Source organism: Primulina tabacum, chromosome 13 (genome assembly GCF_025594145.1).
Source record: "Primulina tabacum isolate GXHZ01 chromosome 13, ASM2559414v2, whole genome shotgun sequence".
Taxonomy (NCBI): Eukaryota; Viridiplantae; Streptophyta; class Magnoliopsida; order Lamiales; family Gesneriaceae; genus Primulina; species Primulina tabacum.
In genome coordinates, this window is record NC_134562.1 from 36,326,666 (window position 1) to 36,339,728 (window position 13,063).

Genomic DNA, 13,063 nt, shown 5'->3' on the forward strand with positions numbered 1-13,063 from the left:
CACTTTATTATTTTTAGGCAAAGGAATCTTGCTCGTTCAAGCTATTGATTGATTTTTAAAAATCCGAGTCACACACATATTTTTACATCTTAAAAACACTTGTTTTATCGTGAAAAGTTTATGTATTGGAATAAATGTTTTTCGCGGTGTATATGTTTATAGAAGGTGAATAAACAACTCATAAATTTTTCTTTATTATTTTGAATAACGATAATCTCAACTGGTATTAGCAGTCGAAATCAGATCTCGATCTTCTAGGTTCAGTAGACAACTAAAAAATAATCAATGCAGAAGGAGTTCAATCGTACTTACTGAAAAAAGTAAAATCAGTAGACCACTTGAAGTTGACGTAGGATAAAGAGTAATACGGTTGAAAGTAAATAATACAGCGTTGTTTATGGAACTTCGAAAGATGAATCGTTTATATGTATCTCCTTCTTCTGTTTTCAGACAGCCTTCATTGAATGACTTTAGTTTTACAATACTTTAAACATCCATTTTTATTGGACTACCTACTGAAATTCTTAGCAATAAATTTTCACAACTTAGAAAAATTACGAACAAAATGACTTTTTGAGTCGGTTACAAAACTCACACGAAATAGATTGGATATACCTTTTATGCATGTGCTTGTAAGGTTTTTTAGCAAATGTTTGAATATCCGATAGAGTAGATAACGGATCGTTGATAATGTCCAGAGGTTTGCTGAAACCGAAATAGTACAAGATCACATGTCATTCGTTTTTTTTTTCAAAAATATTATGAAGTAATAAATTCATGTAACACAGACATTCAATGACAAAATTTTTTTGTTTTATATATCCTAAACATTTTAGGGAACTCAGATTTATTGATAATATGTTTTCACCCGTTAATGAAACGAATCAGAGATAATATGATCGATAACAAGATTCAGTGAGCAGTAGAGAGTTTCTAGTAATTCATTAAAGACGGTCTTTCTGATCTTTTGAAATATGTGTGATGGTCTTCTGGAATGTGTGCAATGGATCTTTCGAAATATGAGCAGTCGAAGTTTATGTTTGTTGAATTTTATTTCGCACTTTTAAAAGATTTGACACATCACCAAAACTTATAAATATTCAATACTCTTTCATATAAAAATATTAAATTTTAATATTTCAATTCTTAAAAATTATATGTATATCATTAATATCCATTTACATCTTACGTAAAATACAGCTAGTATGTGCATATATAATCATTTTTATGTTTCAAACTTTAAATTTTTGAAGAATAAATTTTATTATAAACAGCAGTGAAAACGACACGTGATTGCGCCCGCGAAGGCGGCCACGAGTTGGGTAGATGCACGTGATACAATCCTTAAGAACACGTGGCAGATTTATATGGGTTTGTTCTCTCACATGTAGACTGACAAAAACGGGTCCCATCTCACAAAGCAACCTTTGAAACGTGCATTATTCTGATGGAGGACATTCTCGTCATTTGACTCTGAACGACCCTACCAGAGTGAAACTGATGGCACCACACCACATAACGTGTATATAGAAAAATAAAAAAAAGGATATATTAATACAATTATTACTTTATTGTTTATTTAGCGTTATTTTAGGTAATAAAAATAGTTAAATAATAAATATTCCATGTCACATTAATAATATCTAATTATTATGTAAATAATATCTAATATCGCATCATCATTCTGATTATAAATGACTTAAAATTAAAAAAAAATAGTAAAATAAATCTAAAATTCGACGATCTATATGAATAAAAACTAAAACAGATTTAATAAATTACGAAATTTGCAATTTTAACTTAACGAACAAGCACGAAGAATATGGTTTTCAAACCATCAATACAGTATACGAGCATGAATCATGCTTCATAAAAGTATAATTGGCAGGCTGTATACATCAACAAAAGATTTGATATCGTTTGAAATTTATTTAAATTGAAAAAATAAATGTATTAAAAAATGTTCATTATATCAACATTTTAAGTCGCTTGTAATAAATAATGAAATCGATAAGTACTATACATTATAAGTATAAGTGAAATTCCTCAAATCAAAAGGAATAATTGAGTTTTACAAATCATTTAATTAAATAAAACGAAAGGAGTATGCATGTTGTTACTTGTTAGGATGCGATAACGGTTTATATTAAGAGAGTCGACTCCATGTGGTGGTGTGCTTATACTATCTTATGGTGTACAATTTAAAAGATTGAAACTTCATGGCAATGATTAGTTATAATATTTGGTAATCAATGAACGTTCGATTCTACAATTTATATTAGCGTCAGACCATGTGTTCGGTTATTATGAGTTTAAAAAAATGCAACTATTGGAGTAAAAATTATTGGATACAATAATTGTTTCTGTTAAGAGTTCGACCGACACATGGAATATGAATTATTATAAAATTTAAAATATTGAAGTTACAACTATCAATAACTATAATTTTTAGTAAAAAAAAAAATTTAGCGTATGTATTTTAACATATACGACGAGATAGGAAGATGCCATAAATGTCACTCTTCGTTTCTACTACCATCATAGTCATTGCCGACATTTGTCTGGGAAAAAATAACTGTTCTTTTTATTTTATTTTATAATATTTGTTTTTCTTTTTAAATTTCCCCATCTCTAGTATTTGTCGAGTCACGGCAATAATAAATTACTATTATTTTTAATAATAAATATAGTACAATAATAATAAATATAATAATATAGATCTTTTAGGGAAAATTATAAAAAAAACAAAAAACAAATCTATCTAATATTATATAGAAAACCCAAAAAGAAAAAGCAACAAAATTATATTTTCCAATGTAATAAAGTGATTTTTAGATTTAAACACGAATGTAATAGGAAAAAAGTTTAGAAAATATTTATATATAAACGTAAATTCAATATTAAGTACTATTTATTTTAAAATTTTAATAACATTAATCTACATATGAATATTTTTTATATTAATTATGTAAAATTGATTTTTAAACAATATTCGAAAAATCAATATTATAAACTGTTTTCATTTTATTATTTTTATCATTTAACAATTGAACTGTTATATAATTTGCCTAAGTTTTGTTTGTAACCTTATATATATATATATATATATATAAATAAGGTTGCATTTGAATAAAAAACAACTTGGATTTGAGGAAACAATTTGGAATAAAAATTTCAAATGACTCCAAATGAGACGTATTTCAAATCCACTAAAATAACTCAACTCAAATCAATTCATGAAATCGATAACTTCAAAACTAAGATTAAATTAACAACGAGAATAAGAAGTGCCCACCTTTCTTCTTCCTGGGAGTCCCACAAAATGTACTCGATAATCCATACGCCATACGCCACAAACTCCAAACGGGGTGCCATGCTGTATTAAGATTTGGGCCAACCCTTTTTATAAGCCATAGATCATACAATTTTTTTTCCCATTTTGAATATTATACTGAGATATAGATAATTGAGCTAAGTGTTACGAAATGATTTATATATGAAATGTCACATAAATTTAGATCTCATATTGATGATGGTGGGTCAAATGTCAGAGATCAGTGATTTTCAAGAATCATGTGATTGAAGTTGGTGGCATACCCAATTTTCGTGGACGATGAAACCGCCCTAGAATCATGTGATAAAGCAAGATATATAGCAAACACTTGTATAACACACTCTTAAAAATTTCCTGGCCACCCACTGTGGACACCTATAATATCAGTGGCAAAAACTTGTGTGAGACGGTCTCATGAGTCGTATTTTGTGAAACAGATATCTTATTTGGATCATCCATGAAAAAGTATTACTTTTTATACTAAGAGTATTACTTTTTATTGTGAATATCAGTAGCGTTGAATCGTCTTACAGATAAAAAGATTCGTGAGATTGTCTCTACTCAACATCAATTGTCCAATTTAATTTTTGCAAATATCAGATAATAAATTTTTTATAATTATAATAGATTTCAAATTCATCACAATGTGAAGTCATTTCAAATGTTTCGTTCAAATACCTCTTTAAATCTAAATCTTTTAATCCAAAAACAGACTCTGAATGAATGTTTCACTTCAGTATTCTATATGTAACGAGGCATATATGGTCGGTCATTAGGCTCAGGGCCAATGTAGTAATTAGAGAAGCGTCGTGTATGTTGGGCTGTGAGCATTTGAGCCCAACTATTTTAATGGCCCATTTTCCAACAACTACCCATAGTCGAGTTGTTTCTACTTTCAAGTCCTTTGATTTGACTGCAAATATTCATGGCACCGTGATCAGCAGCAATGGCGATGGAAGGAGAAAAACAGAGCGGAGCGGCGACCACGACGGCTGGTGTCATTGCATTAACCTGTTTCTTCGCACTAGCAATCTCTATTCGCTTAATCAAACATCTACCCGTGAACGAAAAACGGGAGAAATATTGTTATTGGAATACGGAACCGAAGCCTCAGAGAACTTTCAAACGAGTTTTGGCCGACAACTCATATTCTCAGTTCAAACACCTCAAGCTCCACGCATCGGATTTACAGGCATACGGTAGGTATAAGCTATTATTCTGTTTACAATCATTATCTTACCTATTTGTGGAAGATTAAAGTAGACCATTAGATATTAGAGCTTTTGCCTTTATCCTTTTGTGTTGATATCTTGTGGAGTGGCTATTCTGTAATTGCTGTTGGTGCAATTATATTGCAGGCATGCGACGTGTTATCCAAACCACAGAGGTCATTGGCATATTTACTTGAAACAATCTGCAGAGTTTCCACAAATAAACTGTTACAGGTTTTGATTATTTAAGATATCTTCTATTATCTTTATATTTATTTTAGATAATTGAATATCATGTTTAATTGGTTCCTCTTCTTCAATAATTGTTCGGAAGAAAAGTAAAGATATTGAAGAAATCATTCAACCACATAGAAGAATTATTGTCTTCACTTCTTCTCTCGAAAATGCATCCTTGAATGGAAGATATTTGCATGCCTTTCAATTTTTGAAGGTACTTTCCAAAAGCACGAGATGAGTTAAATAACTGGAAACTGTCTGACTTTGAAATGCTAATCATCAACACTTAATGATATACCGATTTTACAGTATTGTGGATGGTCATCTTGTTTTATCTGTCCTTGTTGCAAGGCTTGGAAAGCAGAATGAGCATCTCAAAGTGTATCCAGGGATGGAATATCGGATTCTTTAGGTAGCAATACTGGAGAGACTGATCAGAAACGATATTATGAGGATACTCTGATTGTAGACGATGCAGGAGTAAGCAGACAGCCTTCATCTCGTTGTATCGGAGGCGATAATACAATATTTTCTGCTAATAGCAATTATATGGATTCAGGTGTTAAAAATGTTTCGGGTGTCATATTGACATCTGATTCCAATTATAACAATACATCTGGAAACAGTAGCATGTTAACAGAAATTACCAGTGCAGGTCAAGTTAGAGATGGTTCTTTAAAGCATGAACCCAAACTATCCTTATTGGGTCATGGACCCCAAATTATAACAATACATCTGGAAACAGTAGCATGTTAAAAGAAATTACCAGTGCAGGTCAAGTTAGAGATGGTTCTTTAAAGCATAAATCAAAACTATCCTTATTGGGTCATGGACCCCATGGGAAAACAGGTTGTCGAGTATCTGCTAAAGGAGTATGGAGCAGATGGTATAAATCAATTTGCCAAAGACGGAGACAAGTTTTTGTTGAGGCTCTTCATCCTCGTTTCTTGCCGGCTGGCTGGGATGTAATGCACAGGTGTGCTAATGTACAGTACTATCTGAACTACAAAAGCTTTCACGTCTATTAGTTTGGGAATCTGGAACATGGGGTGATCAATTTCTTCGATTATCAGTTTCTGATTAAAAATAGGCCATGATATATCAGGCGGATATTAGTTTTTTTAGGTCAGCTTATTAAAAAAATAAAAGAAAAGGAACCAACGGTGGTCTTGTGAGGGGAAATGCAAAATATGTGAAGTTTTTATCTAAGCTGAGAATAACATATACATTCAAATTTAATATTTGTTGTATGATTCCGTTCAAAAATAAAATAAAATTGTTGTATGATTGATTGAAAAATGATATATATCAATGGGCCTTGTGCATTGTTCATTCTTAGTGTGATTACTTTGGTTCTTTGCGACTATGTGCGTCCTTAAATGGGGTTATAACGACACAGTATTGTTTAGACATGTTAAGCACTAGTTTGTGCTTCAGATTTTATACCACCAAAGTTACTTTTGCTGAGACAAACCATGCAACAGCTTTCAACTTGCGATTCTGATGGAGGCAGTTAACTGTTGCATCTAGATAATGGCTAGTTTTATTAGTTCTGTTAGCACGATCTGATGTTACATTACTTTTTTGCCGGTGGTAAAAGAGATTTTGGAGAATTCAGCGTGTACAATCTACCAACAAAGTCAGTGCTGTATCTGACACGGAATAGATGCACAAGATGTCATGTAAACCAAGCTAATGGTGTTACTTACATATATTTGATTTATCCCCTATTTTATCTTTCGTTCCCGTTCTGGAAAGGGCTCTCTATTGGTTGATCGGCGGTTACTCCACTTCACAGAAGGATTGGAAAATGGTGAGCCTTATCTATTTGTTTTCAGGTCCTAGTGGTTTAGTAGGTGTAAGAAGTTGATCTCTAAACACGAGCTAGCTGCCAACCCCTCTCATGAGGTGGCTCAGAATTCCACAAGCTAACTCAAGTTTTTGGTTTCACGAACGTGGTCGCCATTGTACTCGTGAATTCGGGTTACAAGCTCGTATCATATATAAGTTAACAAATTTTATATTTAAAGTAAATGACCGTTAGACTTGAGCATGTATTTGATATGTACCCAAACGTGGAAGGGAATATAAGTGTCTTTTTGACATGACCACCACAATCACTTTCAAAAGGAAACAGTTGGAAACAGTTGGGTCAGTGATCTGATGTTCGATTTTTCTACCATCATCTTCTCGAGCAAACTTTCGCACAAGACTTGGTTAGTGTGATTTATTTGCGGGATTTACAAGTTATTGTGTTGGTCTAAATGTATATTCATTGCGCATCAAAGAGTAAGACCTGTGGGTTCAGGAAAAAGAAACATCCATACAATATTTGGTGGAAAATGACTTTGAATATATAGTTTAAACTATTCACTGGTGTTCATATGTTCAATCAACATTTCGTTTTCATTTTTGTGAAAAAATGAAAAACATTCCATTTTCTTCAACAATTGTCGAAATAAAGTTTTTGAATCTCCTAAAAAACTGATATCAAGAAGCAATAAATACGTCCCCAGATGATTCTCATACCAGTTCATACGATCTCCTCTTGTACTTGAAAGAATTACCACCTACCTGCCGGGGAACAAAAAAGGAAGAAAAGCGTGGTGCAGTTCCAGTTCATACATGGTGTCTCTTTATTATACAAATTCCTCAGATTTTAAGAAAAGAATGTATATTAAATACCTGTTCCTTCTACAAAGCTTAAAGTAACAACAGCTGTGACTTATGCTCGACCCCATTAAAGATGAATGTTCCATTCATTGGAACAAACTGCCTAGTAATGAGCTGCATAGGAGAGCAGACTTATTGTTTAATGCTTGTACAGAAACATAATCGTTCTTATAAGGAAAAAAAACCGAGAAATTTTAACGAGGTCTGCACCAACCTTAATCACCTCCTGTGAAGCAATTCCACCAATAAAGGCAGCTACAGCATGAAGCTCTGCAGCACCATACCGGCACATCTCATTAATAAGGTCTTCTGTTAAGGTCGATCCATTGCAACCCAAGTCGCTAACTAGGGCAACAGCTGTTGTTTTCAATCTTGATATCTCCTCATCCATCTCACTGCAGAATAATTATCACAATTATGCAGGCAGAAGGCATCAGTTTCGAAAAGGAACACTTGATGATCAATTACAGCTTCAAGTTTTTACCCATCATATTGCCCTGGAAAAGTATTGTTATTTGCAGCGAAGCGATCCACGGCTCGTAGAAGAATATAAAATACCACGGCAATGCTGCATCATTCAATAAATTTACCAGCGGAAAGCAATTGCTGTATTGCAATAAGCCGGCTAATGACGTGAAAGGCAGGATATTTAAGCACATTAAGGAATAACACATTAACAATTTTTTTAAGTTGTGAAGCCAAACTGCTAAAAGAGTAAAAATTGCTTGATTATTATGGTAGGAGACAGTCTAGGATTTGATTTCTATTTCAAACTCATCTAAACACAAGCATCGGTGTACAAAGCAATAAATTTGAACTTTAGCTTGATATAGGTAGCAAGTTGGAAGAAATTAGCAAGCATCAATATTATCCTTGGCATGTCTTGTAACATAACGAAGAAACCAGCGATTATCCTTTCAGGTTGTAATCATCCTTTTGTTTGATTAAGTCAAACCATGTATTTTCTCCTATAGTGAAAACCCGAAGTGATACACCCTGACATCCAATGGAATGTTAATATAATAAAAAGTTACCTGTAGTCTTCATCTGTTAAATACTTCTGTAATTCAACCTGAGCTGGAGAATTGAACTCATCCTCGATGGGGCGATATCTGCAAACCTAAGTATTTTGAAATAAGAACAATAAAAGGATGCTCATTATCAGGGAAACCTACAGAATCAATAACTGTACATGAATGAATCAAATATAAAAGTACAGCCAAGAATTATACAATTTTTCTTAAAAATCTAAAAACGGTTGAAGTATTGACATAGTTAAACACAATAACAGTCGGTGTAAAAAGAAATACCAGCTATATAATTAACATTTCGATAGCTCTGGAAAAGAGAACAGAAGAAAAAATGTTAAGAACATAAACCTTCAACTTTCGTGCATTTTTGCAAAAGCTTTTTATGGTTGCCTTTGAGACGCTATCTGTATCTCTACCTATCTTCTTTAATATCTTTCTCACATGCTTCTCCACAACGAGAAAATCTGCCTCAGCCTTGGCCTGGTAGATCCTTTGCAGGTTAATATATAACCTGGAACAAAAAAACTGAAGAACTAACCAGATGCATCATAAGGTGTAGTCAAAACACGAAAGGTAATATGCCTATGAGAACTCACTCGGTTGAAGATGTCATATCTGGGATTGATCCCTCCAAAGGAGCCTCTCCACCACCTTCATTAGCTATAAATTCCTTGAAACATGAGAAAACAAATGCAAATATGATGTCAAAAACCATATTAGAAGATATAAATATTCCTTGTGGGAAATTCACTTGAGGTGTACTAACAGAGCACTTAATATTCTCACACATATATCCAGTGGGCGGGAAATTCGATATGTCAACTACAACATGGCCAGTTCTTTATTTCAGCAAACTGTGCAGAAACTTGCCACATTAATTGAAACTTTGCAACAAATGGGCTGAAACACTGAAATATAATAAAGCTTAAGGAAATCCTTTTAAGACCTATGAAATTTAAAGTTTCACTATGTTGGCACAAATATTACAAGCTTAAGTGAGAAGCTGCCCATTGACACACATAATACACGAGGAAATTCATGGTTACCTTTAGAGCAGCGACCAACACCCAAAAATCTGATGAGTTGGAATTAACATCAGCACAGGTATCATTAATTATTTGCTGCACGCTCGAACCTAAAGAGACAAAAAGAGAGTCTCAAGAAATGTTTCTCCACATATGGTGAGAGTATAACATTATTTTAAGTAGAAGAGAATGAGAACAGTTTTAAAAATCACCAACGTCGGTAACCAACAGACTCACCCACACACAAGCTTAGCTACTAAACATGCACAACTTCATTTACATAAACCGGTTTAATCCCACCTTGCAGCTTGATCTGAATGACATGTTAAATAATTGACAGCAGAAAAATTTATTGCTTTGGAGTTCAATAGGCGAAGCAGAACTTAACAACATTCACAGCATTGGCTAAGATTTAAAAACAATGCTCCTGTCGTGGAGAATCAAAATATTTTCAAGAAGCCAAATTTTGTCTGCACACTTTCCATGAAGATTTTCTGATGGTTTTGATAAAACATCAATCAATGAATTGCAACAACCACAACTAATAGTTTGAGTAACACATTAACTTACTAATTCCTTGAGGAGCAAATACTTTAAATGATGCTTCGATGGCTTCTTTATAATTGTCCTCATCAGTTGCAATCATCTTGGACTTGATTAAATCCTAATACATTGATCCAACACCAACCACACCACCTCAGAGAACAAAGAAACAAAAAAATGTAGCCAACATTAGATTTCCGAGGTACAAAACAATTCGTGCACCTTAAATTTTGTTTTCTCTTCTCTTGTTGATGGCAGGTTTCCATCATGAGTTTTGGCCCACTCCTCTGCCATCTTAATAAGAATGATAACATATGGAGTGTGTTTGTGAAAAACGGGATCCATTGTATCCAACTCAATGCTTTCTGCAAAGCTGTCAGTGCTAAATACTCAATTGCCATTACTTAGACATATGTTATGATGAAGATTCACAAATGTGAGAACCGTGTCTAGGACAGAAAAATTTGTACATCAATTTAAAATAAGAAATAAAATCAAACCTTTTGAGCTCTAGCCATGGGTTATTTAGTCGAAGATCATCCAGAAAATGGTCGGGCTTTGATTCAATCACTGCATGTTCCTAAAGAAAGGGAGTAAGATTACCATACATGCCTTCATAACAGTTATGCTTATTAAATAGTTTCTTGGACAATTTTTGATCACTGAAGTTTCAGAAATTAACCACAGAAATTTTTTATTCATGTTTAAAAACATATAAATGTTCTTTTGCATTTGAAAACAATTGTCCTTTAGTGGGAGCAATCTCCATGCTAAAATACTGCTAGCAAACTATCAAGAAAAATTTGGCTTTAAGTGTTACCTTTACACTGATCCGGACAAAACCAGAAAGGCCATAAGAGCGGGCAAATATCAACATGACATTTGCATCACGACATATTCGGTCCAGTTTCACCATTGAATCTTCAACAAGCTAAAGAAGAAAGAGAGGCATGTAAAAGACTAAAAAACATTGGCGAACTAAAAAATTGATTACTGCTTATGGTACATGGGTTCACAGATTCACATACAAGTGAGTAAAAGTTTGTAAAGATGGGGAACAGACTTTCTTTTCAAAAAGGTGATAACACTGAACTGATAGAAATCACATTTAATAAACAAGGACGCTGAATAATAACACTTAGGTTTTGTGTGGTTTTCCAATAATATTCATTCCACGCTTAACAAATAAGAAAAAAATCCTCAACTCCAAACAGAATATACAAAGAAATTACTTAATTACCAGGTATCAACTAATTGATTGAAGTATTACAAAGGTTGAAAAGTCAACAAATTTGCCATCAAATTAGCTCAAGCAGCCGATAACCACTCATAATACTCATCTCTAAAACTCCAATCTCGCAGAGGCTCAGCAACATAAATTGAAGTGCAGCAATTACTCTAAAAATAGTAACTTCAGGTCTATCTTATCATAAATGATAGCGAGCATCAAAGTATGGGTGGATCAAAGGGATGTCATAACTGTTTCAAACCTAAACCAACGAAATCAGGATCTAAAAGGCTTAAAAGACCAATACTGGTCCAGCACAAAAGTCAGTATTTAACTATTAAGATCATCTAAAAAAAAGTCAGTATTAAAATGATAATTGTATATTGACAGCAAGTATGTTCCATATTATAACTGTAAGATCCTTAAAATTAAGAGCAGAGCAGACAAACCTTGGGTATATGATGATAAATTTCAAAACAATTACCCCGTCAGAATAATTCTACATTTTCTTCGCCCCTCTCAGAACAGTTTCCCATGTGGTGCACTCCTATCAATTCTGTAGTACACAAACAGAGGTATTCTACTTCTGAGGGTACAAACCTCATAGCTGTCATGAATCCGTGAGGGAAAATTGGATGAAGGTGGTTGTTTTTGTCAAGCTTAACTTAAGCAGGACCAGAATAAGAGCCACTTATGTTTGTTCTCACTACAAATGCGGGAACTGTAAATCAATATTGAGGTTGAATATTAGGTGCGAGTGAAGCAAATAATCCTAAGGACAGGAAGAATCAACTATATAATCCAGCTGTCACAATACTTTTATATGAGACCTTTTGGTTAAGTTAACCATCTTGGAAGACTAAAATACAGAACAAATGAGTAACCTATGCAGTAACGAAGCTTCATAAGAAGCAGATACTGGAACCTCGTAGAAATGTTGGCCACGCTTATGATTCAAACAAAATCAATTCGACTAGAAAAATAAAAAATTTAAAAGAAAAGCCAAAGTATGCAATTACAGGCTTGGAAAAGTAATAAATCCGCACCTGGGTGGCAATAACCAAGGTAAACTGTGAAAAGAATGACGAGTTCGAGTCAATTAAGGCCTCCGGGTACTCTTCGATAAATTTTGCTTTGACAGCATCATTCAACTCTTGTAGAAATGCGCAAACTGTTTTGGCCTTGGATTTCCCCACACTCAATTCATCCACTAAACACATATCAACCCGATCAACAGCATGAATCATAAGCAATAGACAGAAACTTACAACACACATTAAATAACACATGTTATAATAGATTACAAAAAACATACCCATGAAATTATTTCCCAAATCCCCTAGCTCCACCTTAGAACCATCAACAACAGTGATACTTCCAACCCCACCAAGAACTAGATTTTTCAAGGTTTCCGATCCAGTGGGCCCACAGTTCAACAAACATATACTTGATTTCTCGAGAGCTGCTTGCCCTTGTTCACCCCATATTCTGCAAAATAATTCAATATCAGAGGTATCGAATGTAATGATGAACGCCAGGAATACAGTGGAGGGAAATGGGATTCAAGAAAATACGGCGTGTATAACCTGAGCTGGCGATCGTATTTGGTTTTGGGTTCCGCCATTGAAGATTACTACTTCGCTTTGTTGGTACGCAGAAAAGGTAGCAAAATCTTGAGAGGGAAACGAAGAAGACGGGAGTATTAAGTGACTACGGTATACTGTAAATTTTTTTTAAAATATTTATTTATTTATTTATTATTATTATTATTATTATTATTA

At 33.6% G+C, this 13,063-nt stretch overlaps 2 protein-coding genes across 12 annotated transcripts; one reads left to right on the forward strand and one right to left on the reverse strand.

Moving 5' to 3' along the window:
- Positions 1 to 4,139: 4,139 nt before the first annotated feature.
- LOC142522203 (uncharacterized) lies at positions 4,140 to 6,885 on the forward strand. Of its 10 annotated transcripts, none has more exons than XR_012814401.1 (4): positions 4,169 to 4,533; positions 4,693 to 4,779; positions 5,134 to 5,262; positions 5,342 to 6,885. XR_012814401.1 is itself a non-coding variant. In XM_075625381.1 (3 exons), the coding sequence occupies exons 1-3, from the start codon at positions 4,184 to 4,186 to the stop codon at positions 5,192 to 5,194; spliced, it is 498 nt and encodes a 165-aa protein (XP_075481496.1). In that variant the 5' UTR covers positions 4,169 to 4,183; the 3' UTR covers positions 5,195 to 6,885. The 10 variants fall into 10 exon arrangements, 1 of the variants encoding a protein (XP_075481496.1); XR_012814409.1 differs by having other exon boundaries at positions 4,216 to 4,533; positions 5,147 to 5,262; XR_012814407.1 differs by having other exon boundaries at positions 4,221 to 4,533; positions 4,997 to 5,437; positions 5,557 to 6,885.
- A 382-nt stretch (positions 6,886 to 7,267) lies between these two features.
- LOC142522202 (NEDD8-activating enzyme E1 regulatory subunit AXR1-like) lies at positions 7,268 to 13,010 on the reverse strand. Of its 2 annotated transcripts, XM_075625380.1 has the most exons (15): positions 12,869 to 13,010; positions 12,598 to 12,770; positions 12,329 to 12,492; positions 10,875 to 10,985; positions 10,555 to 10,634; positions 10,277 to 10,427; positions 10,082 to 10,175; positions 9,533 to 9,621; positions 9,083 to 9,156; positions 8,835 to 8,997; positions 8,490 to 8,575; positions 7,940 to 8,023; positions 7,670 to 7,850; positions 7,468 to 7,569; positions 7,268 to 7,356 (listed from the first exon to the last, which is right to left on the reverse strand). In XM_075625380.1, the coding sequence occupies exons 1-14, from the start codon at positions 12,904 to 12,906 to the stop codon at positions 7,486 to 7,488; spliced, it is 1,572 nt and encodes a 523-aa protein (XP_075481495.1). In that variant the 5' UTR covers positions 12,907 to 13,010; the 3' UTR covers positions 7,268 to 7,356; positions 7,468 to 7,485. The 2 variants fall into 2 exon arrangements, with proteins under 2 accessions (XP_075481495.1, XP_075481494.1); XM_075625379.1 differs by having other exon boundaries at positions 7,268 to 7,569.
- Between the last annotated feature and the right edge of the window lie 53 nt (positions 13,011 to 13,063).